The sequence below is a fragment of the Bos grunniens genome, chromosome 7 (genome assembly GCF_055505025.1).
Source record: "Bos grunniens cultivar Pamir isolate PY7600 chromosome 7, Bosgru_T2T1.0, whole genome shotgun sequence".
Lineage (NCBI taxonomy): Eukaryota > Metazoa > Chordata > Mammalia > Artiodactyla > Bovidae > Bos > Bos grunniens.
Window position 1 is genome coordinate 54,156,419 of NC_141171.1, and position 13,088 is coordinate 54,169,506.

General features: G+C 46.3%; 1 protein-coding gene across 6 annotated transcripts in view; it reads left to right on the forward strand.

Annotated features, from left to right (window-relative positions):
* The window catches only part of ARHGAP26 (Rho GTPase activating protein 26), a 475,560-nt gene that overhangs the window by 450,579 nt on the left and 11,893 nt on the right, over positions 1–13,088 (forward strand). For 2 of the 6 annotated variants that reach the window (XM_086412177.1, XM_086412175.1), the window contains 2 exons: positions 3,759–3,869; positions 9,937–10,028. In XM_086412177.1, the coding sequence (XP_086268303.1) occupies positions 3,759–3,869; positions 9,937–10,028 (203 nt within the window). Of the gene's footprint in view, positions 1–3,758; positions 4,035–9,936; positions 10,029–13,088 lie in introns of all 6 variants that reach the window. The other 4 variants (XM_086412178.1, XM_086412179.1, XM_086412176.1 and 1 more) reach the window with 3 other exon arrangements.

Here is a 13,088-nt window from a genome sequence, read left to right on the forward strand (position 1 = left end):
AGTGTAGTTATAAAATTATTTTCTTCTAACCTAACATCAATTATTTGTTATCTTTGGCCTCATTAATGGGAATAGAGTTTGAGAAGTCAATATTGGCGATTTCAGAGCCAGTAATACCAAAGCTGGCCAGTTTTAGTTTGTTTTGTCTTAGGTTTTTTACCATTGCTGTTGTCACTTTAAGTAACCTATAGCCAGACACTTCTGTGGTCAGAGATTAAGATTATACAAATAGTCTTTGGCCATTATCGTCATCCCTGTGCATCTTATTTTCCACCTATATGTTCTCTGGCTTGCATCAAAACTGATATATAATATGCTCTATATTTCTTGGAGGAACGTTCATATGTTTACGTCATTCTGTTGCTACAAGCATCAACCATTGTGGTATTTAAGAGTGTTCAGTAGTATTGTTGACATTTGGTTTTGTTAATGTGACTCTGGAGCACAAGCAAAGTATAATTTCAATCAGTTTAGAAATCATAGAAGTACTGTGGAATGTACATTTTATTGTTGTGCTAAAATGTAGTGGTAATAAGTTCTAAATTGGAGTTATTTTATAGCAAATAAATGTTATTGCTATAACTAAAATGCAAGCCGACAAATGAAAATCTGCTAGTTGTTAAAAAGCACAGTTAATAATACTACGGCAGTAGACATGGAGACTGAAGAGTAACTTCTTAGGATCATTGTGAATGTCCTGCATCGCAACCATTGTTGTTGTTCAGTCACCCAGTCGTGTCCGACTCACTCCAAGCCTCCCTGTCCGTCACCATGTCCTAGAGTTTGCCCAAGTTCATGTCCATTGCATCAGTGATGCCATCCAGCAATCTCATTCTCTGATGCCGTCTTCTCCTTCTGCCCTCAATCTTTCCCAGTTTCAGGGACTTTTCCAGTGAGTCATCTGTTCGCATCAGATGACCAAAATACTGGAGCTTCACCATCAGTCCTTCCAGTGAATATTCAAGGTTGATCTTGCTTAAGATCAACCATAACCCCAGATAATTTCAGCCATGTACTAGGTCACCAAGCACCACTTAGATATCCAGGGTTGTGTTCATGGACTATGTTCCCAGCTATGCCTTTAGCCAAAGGAGTGATTCTTGGTACAGTTGAGGTAGGAAGCTGGAGGGATTTCCTGCTTATTGTTGTTTAGTTGCCGAATCATGTCCGGCTCTTTTGTGACCCCATGGACTGTAGCCTGCCAGGCTCCTCTATCCATGGGATTTCCCAGGCAAGCATACAGGAGTGTGTTGCCATTTCCTTCTCCAGGGGATCTTCCTGACCCAAGGATTGAACCTGCATCTCCTGCATTGGCAAGTGGATTCTTTACCACTGAGCCACCAGGGAAGCCCTTCCTATTTATAGAAGCCACTGAAATAAATAAATAAATAAAGTCTTAAGAACTCTTAAATTATCCTCTGCTGCCTACTAACCAAAGGAACAGATTAGTTCAGGCTTCTGGGCCTGGGTTGCTCTCATAAACCTCCAGACTGTCCCTGGTTGGAACCTGATTCCCAGGCTGGGCTGCAGTTGGAATAGCCAGGCCTTGCTCACTGGGTCATTACCTTGTGGGGGGGTGGGTGGTTGTGGGAGGAGGACGAGGGAATGCAGGGCCTCTTTTAGCAGCTGCTCTGTGGATTAACTAAGGACTGACTACCCAGTGGAAATAAGGCAGCACTTCCTCCCAGGACCCAAGACAGAATCAAGTGTGGGAACAGGTATTAAACTATTCATAGAGTAACTGATCCCTTAACTAATGAAGTTACTTACTATCTTATATTATAGTTGTTTTTAAATTTGTCTCATCTCGTGAAATACACTGTATGCTTTGCAAGTCAGAGACCTTGGTAAATGCTGAATTGTATTCCATTTATTGTCTTGATCACGCTGCGTGTCCAATAAGTTAGTCATTGCTGGAATAATTGAGAAGAGAAGAGCCATACTCTTCGAATGTAATCTCTTCTACTATATGAATTCCATCTGCTGTATGAATCTACCAGACGGAAGACTGGAGGCAGGATTGAGTATTTTGTTGGGATTTACAATGTGTTGTGTCTCTTTGGGTCTGTCTGTTGCTGCATTCGCATTTTCCCTTGCAAATGTGGTAGGCATCTGAGGGAAACTCAGAAATCAGTGGTTCAGAAGGTTTCTAGTGGATCTGTAAAGAAGCTTGGCATAGCCTAGAGGACCAAAGCAAGTCCTGCCACCCAGAAGCAACGCACTGTGGCAGCAAGAGCCCTGTGCTCGAAGCCAGCAGATTGGGGTCGGAACCTCGGCCCTGACACTTAGAGCCTGAGTATCTTCAGGGAAGCCTCAAATTGGCCCAAGTTCCCACATCTGTGAAATGGGAATTATAATAACGCCTCGTGGCTAGATAGTTGGGTTAAAGGAGATTCATTAATTTAGTGAATAATTATGTATTGAAAACCTCTTAGGCACTATTTTAGAAGTTAGAGGTAGAACAGTAAACAAAACAAACAAAAATCCCTGCTCATAGAATTTATATTCTAGAAATACAGTACCCATAATGGCATTTACTAAATGTTTCATTCAGTTAGTCTGAGGATATTCAATGAACTCACGCAATGGGATTTTACTGTACACTTCTGTAGGAATTTATGTTACAACTGTAGATAATTAAGGCCATTATTGAGTCTCTTATCTGAGTTGAAGATATCTCATTAAGTAGGACGTTTATGTGTTCTTGCTAAATTCTGGAATGTTTAGACAGTGTGTTCCCTGGAATTGGATTCGTGCAGTGCTTGGGTCAGAAAGGCCAGCTGCCGTCCAGGGCTGCAGGTGGTGTGGCTGGTGATTTCTGCGTTGTTTTGGTGTTTGTGCTATCTGTGACTTAATGCGGTTTTACAGAGTTGCTAGATGTTTGTTTGTATAATTTGTGAAATAAGTCAAAAGGCTAGCATGACTACTTAAAAGCCACCAATCATGTTTTAGTGAGTGATTTCAACCTTTTCTGTCCAGTTTTTTGATCAGCCACCCATCAAAGAACAGATTGACAGATTTAAGCTTTCAGTTCATTTTTACATTGCCTTCCATCTGGGACTTTTGCTTTGAGCATCAAAATGCCCAAAATCCTTGAAAAGAGAAAGAATAAGACTGGAAAGCAAACCTCCGAGGGACAGCTGGGTGCTGCACGCAGTTGTGTGCCCTCTCCTGGGAGGTGTGTGTGCAGACCCATCCTCCACCCGCCATCACTTTCCACAGTCCTTCTCTGGGTCTCCAATGGCACACAGCCCGTTTAGTTAAAAATGTAAACAGGAAATCATTTTCTGGTGGACTGGACTGTGTGGCCCAAAAAAAAAAAGGTCATTTTTGCTGAGACACAACTTTCGAAACACACAGTGGTAGAAGCTGGAGGCTGGTTATAAGCTAGCCCTGCCCCAGATGGAGGTCAGTGATAGGATGTGGGTGTGGGAACCTATGGATGTGGGTTCAGGGCATTTTTCACTGATGGCCAAAGGCACAACGGACATGACTGCGGAAGCTCCTATCACCTAGAAAGCAGTTGTTCTGCAGGCAAAGAGACATGTTGATACTCCGAGGAATTCCAGAGCGGGCATTACTTGGAAGACACGGGGGTCTGGTCTGGAGAAATGTGCCTTGGCGCTGAAGACGCGGTCTGGGTTCAGTGCCCCTCCAGTCTCTCCAGCTCCCTGTCGCTCGGCCTCCCCTGACCCTCCTGTGCTCCCGCTGTGGTTTCCCTGTGTGCTGACGAGTTTTTTGGTGGTTATGTCTTGCAGCCCCCCGAATCCAAGCCCAACTTCACCCCTCTCGCCATCTTGGCCCATGTTCTCGGCGCCATCCAGCCCTATGCCCACTTCATCCACGTCCAGCGACTCATCCCCCATCAGGTCTGTTGCAGGGTTTGTTTGCTTTTTTGTTGCTGCCGTTGTTCTCTCATCGGCTTGGTCCTCTCTTCATGCAGTGTTCAGCCTCCTCGTCAACTTTGTTCCCTGCCATCCAAACCTGCACTTGCTTTTTGACAGGCCAGAAGAAGCAGTTCGTGAAGATTCCAGGTAAAATTACGGATGATGATCACTCTGCTCCTGCTTATCCAAAGCTGGTCAGGGGTTCCAGCCTCAGAGACCAAAGCCGGGAGGGACCATTTGCATGAACCAGCATGGCATTTTTCATGCCCCTCTGAACCCTTCCTCCAGTTCCTGAATTTATCTGTGGTGCCTAGAGTTTGAGGAGAGAGTGCTTCTTGAAAGGGCTCCTGTTTACATTGCTCTCTGAATCAGGAGGCTCTCTGTGCTTTAGCATAACATAATTTCAAGGGGAACAGTGCTGAGACACGTGCCGGCCTTTTCTTCCCTCATTTTTATCAGGTAGCATCAAGCAACATTTATTTGTGGAGTTGGGTTTTTGGCCATGAATATTGATACCTAGATGATGAGACCCAGACCAGTTAGGAGAGAGACAAATATAATACAGAATAAATTGTTCCTTACCTTCCATGCAGTCCCAGGAACCCTTATGCTCCCAGCCTGTGTCTGTCTCCAGATGTCATGAACCCTTAGCTCTTATGGGAACAGGTAACACCTCTTTCTGAGGGTTGACCTAATTGCTCCCTCCAAGTCCCAGGCTGTAGTTTTTCCCTGCTTTGATGACACACAGACTTAATTATTTGCATTTGAGTTCTTTGGAAAAAAGAAGCTGTTTAAATGCTACAAAACAATTCATGAGGATGCTGCAGCCCCAGCATGTGTGTGTCCTGCAGTGATAGTCTCTGCTTTCAAACAGGCAAAACACAGAGCCCAGTTACAAGCTTCATCAGTACCTCAGCCCATGGCAGTGTTTTCTCATCCATCTTTTACTCATAGCTGGTTTTCTCCAAGGGGTAGGCCCAGCAGACAGGCTTAAATAATCAATAAAGCTGTGTCTCATTTAAAACAAAAAAAAAGAAACACCATGCTATTTATACATGTGTACATACATGCATGGGTGCTCCCCAGCTGGCACAGTGGTAAAAGTCTGCCTGCCAGTGTGAGAGATGCAGGTTCAATCCCTGGGTCAGGAAGATCCCCTGCAGAAGGAAATGGCAACCCACTCCAGCATTCTTGCCTGGAAAATTCCATGGACAGAGGAGTCTGGCGGTCTACAGTCCATGGGGTGGCAAAGAGTTGGCCACAACTGAGTGCATGCACGCATACACCCACACACCCACACATATTACTTTATTCTCCTCCAGGCACTTCCATACCTATCATTTCATTGTATCTTCATGTGAGACTGAGAGAAGAAATGGCCTGAACCCTATTACAGAGAAAGAAAACTAAGGCACAGAGAAGTGGCTTATACATAGTCACATGACTCCTGAGGTCCAGTCCAGAGCTCAGGGCTTCTTGCCCTCAACCAGCACTCTTTCTTCCAAATACATGGGTAGCCCCAAACTTGAGTTTTCATGCTTCCCAGCCCGATAGCCTGGCCTGCTTTTCTAGGTTTTATGTCTAGCTTTTTCCTTGAAAATGGGAAAAAGAGAGCTTTTCCCTATATCCTTTTATCCTCACCCTGGGAATAAGGTAAAAATTCAGATTATACTTTTCTTGACACTCAGATTATCTCCTAATTATTTCTTAGGTACATTCTGGGAGATGTTAACTGTCTAGGACACCAGATATATGGCTTGAATTGTTCTGGTTAGATCATTGATTGCCCCATGAAGACCTGAACCAGAGCCAAAATGTGGCTCCTTCATTTTGATCAAAAGAAAGTAAAATCTTCAGAACACTGGCCCTTGAATAGAATGGGTTCGGGGGCCTCAGGACAGTAGAATCATTCAGCTAAAAAAAACGAAATGTGCTCTGCTTTGACGGTTTTCATTTTTCTATATCTCTAAGCTTTGGGGCCCTACTGCCTGTCCAGTATCTCCACCTCTCCACTCCTGTCACCCAGAAATTTCCAGGTTTTACTCTTTTAGCTATTCCTTTTCCAAATATTTCCAGATTGGCAGAGGACAGTGGCGGCAGAATCTGCACATCCCACATGTCTGGGTTCATGGTTACTCAGGACCGTTCACTCTGGCCATTGTTGTAATGGCGCCATTTGGATGATGCTGTTGCACAACCCTGCAGGACGCTGCCGTTTTGAAATAGGCGAGACAGAGTAGGACTTACAATTGGCTATCACTGAGCTGACCATGTGTGCCAAAGTGAGCATGGATGGGGATAGCTGGGGAGCCAGCGAACAGAGGGCAAAAATCCCGTAATTGCTGTTGCAATATGCAGCCAAGAGGTGGGGGCATATACCCATTATTCAGGTCCAATGAACCATTCCCCCAAATCCACTTCCAGAACATGAAGTTTCAGATTTCCTTCCCTAGACAGAGCTTTTAAAAATAAAAACTTAATTAGACCTAATTAATGGGCCCATGAACTTCTATATAAACATCTTCTCTGGAAGAGGTTCGGTCCCTGCTCTTCAAAGCCTTGCTTTGCTTGTTAGTTCAAGCTCAGGAATGGAGATGCCTTTCACAGCACAGCAGAGAAAGGGGACTGGAGGAGTGTTCCCTTTTCTTTCACTTGTACCCCTAGAAAAGCTCCCCACCCCAAATTCCTAACCTGGAATCACACAAGGGCTCCTGGAATTTAGGCCAAAATGATCAGACTGTTGCATCTCGCCAGTCTAGCTGAGCCCGCCTCCCTGGACAGTGCAGATAGTGGGTTGTCATTTTGCAGAGCTTGCAAGGGCAGTTGAGGGAAACTCCTCTGAGTGCTTTCCTGGCCCTGTGCCATGCTCAGAGGCGAAAATTAAAATGAACTAGCAGAAGGTTCCAAGCTTGTTTGTGCCCTTGAAGGCCCCACTGAGGTCTGAAGGGCACCATCACAGAAGAGTCACAGGCACCCCAGGCTCTCTGTGTCCAGGGTAGAGGTGCTCTGTGGAGAACAGGGAGCAGAAGAACCAAAGCGGAGATCTTTTATTTCTTTAATCAGAGCCAAAGCCTACAAATAAAACCTGTGTGCCAACAGGATCTGTTTTGGTAGAAACCCTACCTAACGCAAACCACTCAGGGCTTTTGATAAGGAGAGAGTGTGACATGGGACTCTTTGGGACCCAGGCTAGCAAATTCTTACAAAGAGAAAACTTTCCCCAGCGTAGGGCTGCCAGATTTAGCAAATAAAATGAAGATTCCGAATATCCAGTTATATTTGAATTGTAAACCACAAATTTTTTTTAAGTATATCCTGTGCAATATTTGGGACATACACTAAAATAGTATTCCTCATTGATCTGAACTTCAGATTTAACTATCTGCCTTGTGTCTTATTTGCCAGCCCTCGTCCTTGGGGGCAGGAGTAGTTCCTTTTAGAAGCAGCCCTTGTATCATTTCTCCCATTCTTGGCGCATGTGCCGTGGAGGTAGGAAGAAGCCCTCTTGTAGACTGTCAGTCACCTCTTAATTTCAAACAAAAGCAAGATTCTCTCCTGACCTTTGTTCTTATATTTAATATGCTGCTTTATTGAATGTTATCGTTATTAAATCCCCCAAACCAGATATTAGTGGAAAATTTACTCCTCTTGAAAGACAGTCTTGGGCATCTGAGGTATTCCCCCTGTTTCCTTCCTGCCAGACACCCTAGTTGATTTCCCTGGCTTGTCCCTGTTTTGTCCCATTCCTTGTATTTGAGGAGGTTAATGAGTAACCTCTATGAAAACCCAGCCAGAGAAGCCTTGCCTCAGGTGATTTGTGCCTCACCTTTTATCTCCCCGTCCCTGGTCCCCATCTTCTCCCCCCACCTGCTCTGCCCCGTCCTCCAGGGACAATGAACCTGGTTCGTGGCCACTGCATTCTCCTTCCACGTTCATGTCATTGCAGGCTTCACTTGCCTGTCCGTACAGAATTTTGGTTAACACTTTTCACAAGCAGATGCTCTCTGTTCCCCATTCCATCAAAAGCAAACAACAACAAAATAAAACAATAAAACTTCAATCCCACATTGGCTGTTTGGCCCTTGGTGGTCAACACGTAGACTTGGTTTCGTTAGATTCACAGACTCTGCACCTTGTCCTGAACTTAATCCTAACACTAATGATAATTATGTAGGAGGAGCTGGTTTCCAGCTGGAGCTGATACATTCTAAAGGCTCTTCCTCCTTTCACTCCCAGCAAACCCACTTCATGTTCTCCCACTTGCCCAGTTTTCTCCCACCCAGTTATTATTTCCTGGTTACTAGAAGACCAGAGAAAACACCAGTAAACTGCACCTCAGCAACAAATTCTGAATAGCCATTTATCCGCACAACAGACCCATTACGTCACCTTTCCTTCAATTTTCATGGAACCAAGACTAAAAGTTTTAAATGCCTGTCCATGGTATAGGTTTCCAAACATCCATGATGCCTCTTTCCCAGAGGGAAGCTGGACTTGGTGACTCCAAGAGTAACAGTTCTGTAGTGATTGAAAGCGCCCTGCTCCTTCCGATCATGTCCAATTTACCTGAGACCATTCCTCTGTTAAGGAATGGAGGTTTAGCCTCCATGGGTCCTTGAAATGGAGGTTTAGCTTCCGTGGGTCCTTGAGGCCACTCGAAATGGAGGTTTAGCCTCCATGGGTCCTTGAGGCCCTCCATTAGCCAAATAAAGGTAAAGCAAATAATGTATATCTCTTGAATAATCGTCTAACCCAGAGGACTACTTGCTCTTTGACTACTCTACCCTGGAGCCCCTAAATATGCTTCCTCAGATAGCTTAGAAGAAGAGAGAGGTTGCTTTCAGCAAATGAAGAGCCAGCCCTTGACTGCTAAACATCCATTTTCTTATGACCTTTGAGAAGTCATAGATCCGTTGGAACTGGTTGGATATCAAAACAAAAATTGATTTAGCAGTGCTTGCAACTTGTACTCTAGAACATGGGCTCACAGTCTGTAGCCACTGGGTCAGATCCAGCCTGCCTCCCGTGTCTGATAAGTATAAAGTCTTGCTGGAGCATAGCCACACTCTTCCATGTACATCTTGTCTGTGGCTGCTTTCATGCTACAATGCAGAGCTGAGTAAAAGCAGCAGAGACCATATGGCCCATGAAGCCTAAAATGTTTACTGTCTAGCCATTTACAGAAGGAGTTTGCCAACCCCTGCTCTGGAAGAATGGTTCTTAGCCCTCGTTGCTCATGAGAGTCACTTGGTGAGCTTTATAAAAATACTGATGCTGATATCTGCACGTCAGGGTAGAACCCAGACATCTGCATTTTTTGAACTGATTCTGATTCACGAGTGTCAGCACTCCTTGAATGAGAAAGGCACAAAAAACTGCCACAGTGTCCCTTCTCTCTTCTTCATCCCCACACACGTGTACACACGTATGCTGGTACACACACATACACACACACTCATACTTAGGCCCACACCTTGTCTGCTCCCCGCCCTGCCCTGCCCTGGGGGTCCGGGAGTTCCACCTCTGGAATCCTGCTCCACCAGCCCCATGAGAAAGAAGTAACATCTGCAAGAGCTAACGTCAGCCCTGGGCCTGGAGCCCAGACCCATCTTTGCTTGAATTTCTCCTTTTCAACTCCTTGAGCATTGCGGCTTTTAGCAGGGTCTGCTGGGAGTGTCCTCAAGAGCAACTTGGAAGCTCTTTCCTGCCTTCACTTCCCTACTCCCCAGCTAGTCCTGCTCCCCATACGGGGCCCAGCCTGCCCTCCCAACTGTTCAGCTCTTGTGACTCCTGGGTCAAGTTTTGACTTGGCACAAGATGACCCGACAAGAAGAGTGGTTTTCCTGGGTCACGGCTATTCTCTGCCTATTTCTCGTTTTTACTCTGGTGACCTTTGTGACTTTCCTACCTCCTGTTTTGCCATCTGGCTGCCTTGTCAGGCTCTTCCCACAAGAGAGGGCTAGGCCGCTTGCAGGGAAGGGGAGGAAGAGAGATGAAATATCTTGCAGAAGGTTTTTTAAAAAATGCTCATTAAACTGTTTTCCCCCAGCACACCATTCCGGAAGGCAAAAGCCTTGTATGCCTGCAAAGCAGAACATGACTCCGAGCTCTCATTCACAGCAGGGACGGTCTTCGATAATGGTGAGTTTTTCAAATAAATAACTGGAGTTGTCAAAGTTGCTTTCTACCTAAGGAAAATTTCCATAGAACAGGTAAGACTGAAAAGGACTGTGGTGGGAGGGGGTGGGGGGGTGTCTTTTCCCACAGTGGGAGAGCAGTGGCAGAACTCAAGGAGTCACTGTCAAGAGAGGATGAGTGGAGTCACCTCATGGTGACAGGGCAGTGTCATGGAGATGTCATGGGCATTGAATGCGATGGTCCATGCACAGGCTTTGAGCATCAGGGGGCTGGACAGAGCAGGGAGACAAAGCAGTGGAGAACAGGAATCCTGCAAAGGGGCAGAAGCTCTGGGTGGGGGGCTACGGCCGCAGGGTCTATGCCTGTCTTCTGGGGTTCCGGGGGATTCACTGTCCATGGCAGGTGAGGCTGGTTTCTGAGATGGTCTGGTAGGCTTGGGGTGTTGGGTGAGCTCAGGGCAAAAAAGCTGTGCTGCATCCCTTCTCGTCCTTCCCCTGTTGCCAGGAGCAGGAAGTTGACCCCAGAGTCAAACCACCCTGCCAAGCGCCAGCTGTCCTGCATGGGCATTCCTGCAGGAAAATGGATTCAGGCCCCTGCCCCAAGGGCCTCCGGCTTACTTGATGCAACATTTTCTGGTTCCATTTGTTTGTATTCCTCCCTCAAAAAAAAAAGGGAATATTTTTAAAAATGAAAATTGATGGAGTTGATGTCCCAATGTGTCATAACTTATTATTGGCCTTGAGAGAAAAATCAGGATTCTGGGGAAAGGCCCAAGTTTCTGTTGTGGATGAGGTGTCCCCAGATATAGTTCTCCTTGGGGGTTAATCCCTCTAGATGCCTGGGTGAAAGGGTCTGTTTGTTTTGCTCAAAGGAGGAAGCAAAAACCAGCTGCCTGGTTTCAGGAACTGGACATGCTCTGGGCCTCCCTCCTTGACCTCAGGTGGGGCAGGGGCAGAGTTCCCTGGCAGGGGTGAGTGAACACTGCCCCCTGCTCCTTCCCCGTCCTGGCCGCACAGTCCTGCCTAGAGCTGGACCACACCTCCTACCACCTGCCAGAGTCCTGGAAACGTGGGACTGCCAGGGCTCCTGTGCAGCACTGGACAGCCTGAACCACTGTAGCACAATCCCTGGCTTGACCACTTGATTCTGTGTGGCCTCAAGCAGTGACTTAACCTCTCTGTGCCTCAGTCCTCTCTGTCATAGAAAGAGAACAGATGGACGTGAGAGAAGATTGAGATAGTGTGCATGACATGTTTAAAGTAGTACTCAACACACACTAAGCTCTCAGCGTCTTGCTGTTGTTATGATCATCATCATTTCACTACGTCTGTTTTAGAAAAAGACCCTGATGCTCTTATCATTCACAATGACAGTTTTCCTTCTTAGCTGCTAATACAACCCAGCTCTGGCTTTCTCAGCTGGGCAGTAGGCATTGCACCTCAACACCCCGGATCCTGGCTCTCTGTAAGGGCCTTGAGGTCCCAGCCAGAGCAGAGATGGGCTCCTGGGGACCAGCCTTGAGTGCATCCATATGCAAGGGGGCTTCGCCACTGTGTGGCCAGCCCCTGCCTTCAGCACGGCAGAGATAATAATCAGGCTTGAGTAGATAAAATAGGAAACAGGTCACAGAGCACCTGGGGAATTCCCAGGTCACACTTGGTGGCCCTTGATCTGAGCCTGCAGGGCGGGGGGGTGAGCCCACAGCACCTCATGTATGGTTCTCAAAGTCTTCAGGGCACTGTCCTTAAACCTTTGCTCTATTAACTTTCATTTGGGTTCTTTAAAAATCAAGGTGTATGTACAGCAAGCCAAGCCACCTCTCCTGTCAGCAGCTGGAGCTTTTAGATCCTGGCACACCTGAAGATGAAGTGAGTCCACTGAAGGTTGTCTAACGCCATGTCCTTGGCGAGTATCCCTTGTGAATAGGCCCATGTGCAGGGGCATCACAGCCCAGCCAGGACATGACACAGTTTTCATGGCAGACAAATCAGTGGGCTGCATGCACGAGCTCTGGTGCTATGCTGTCTGCAGGGAAGGGGCTTCTGTACATACATGAGCAAGCTTTGAGAGGTCCCCCCATCTGGCAGTAAATCCAGAGCTTAAAGGTCTGTCTTCTAAACCACAGTTCACTACAGCATCACGATGGACAAGGGGCTGCTGTTCCTATCAGCTATTCACTCTGACAACACAGAGGACCCCTGATCCCAGGGCAAAGTGGGTTTAAGCTCACAAAAGGTCTATGTAAGTGTGTGTCTTGTTTGGGATGCCTCTTCCTGAGTTCAGCCTTCTTCCATTTTTTTTAGACAACTTTATTGAGGTAGTCTAGTCAGGGCTATGGTTTTTCCACTGGTCATGTATGGATGTGAGAGTTGGACTGTGAAGGAAGCTGAGCGCTGAAGAATTGATGCTTTTGAACTGTGGTGTTGGAGAAGGCTCTTGAGAGTCCCTTGGACTGCAAGGAGATCCAACCAGTCCATTCTAAAGGAGATCAGTCCTGGGTGTTCTTTGGAAGGAATGATGCTAAAGCTGAAACTCCAATACTTTGGCCACCTCATGCGAAGAGTTGACTCATTGGAAAAGACCCTGATGCTGGGAGGGATTGGGGGCAGGAGGAGAAGGGGACGACAGAGGATGAGATGGCTGGATGGCATCACTGACTCAATGGATATGAGTTTTGAGTGAACTCTGGGAGTTGGTGATGGACAGGGAGGCCTGGTGTGCTGCAATTCATGGGGTCACAAAGAGTTGGACACAACTGAGCGACTGAACTGAACTGATTGAGGTAGCCATATACCATGTAATTTACCCATTTAAAATGTACATTTCAGTGGGTTTTAGTATATTTAGAGTTGTGCAACCATCACCATTATCTCATTCCACAATATCTTCATCACCCCCAAAGAAACCCTGCTCCCTTTAGCAGTCATGCCCCATTTATCCCAAGCCTGCTCCATCCCACCTAGATATCTGCTCATCTGCTTTCTGGCACTATAAATTTGCCTGCTCTGGATGTTTCATGTAAATGGAATTATACAATACAGGGTCTTTGTAACTGACTTCTTT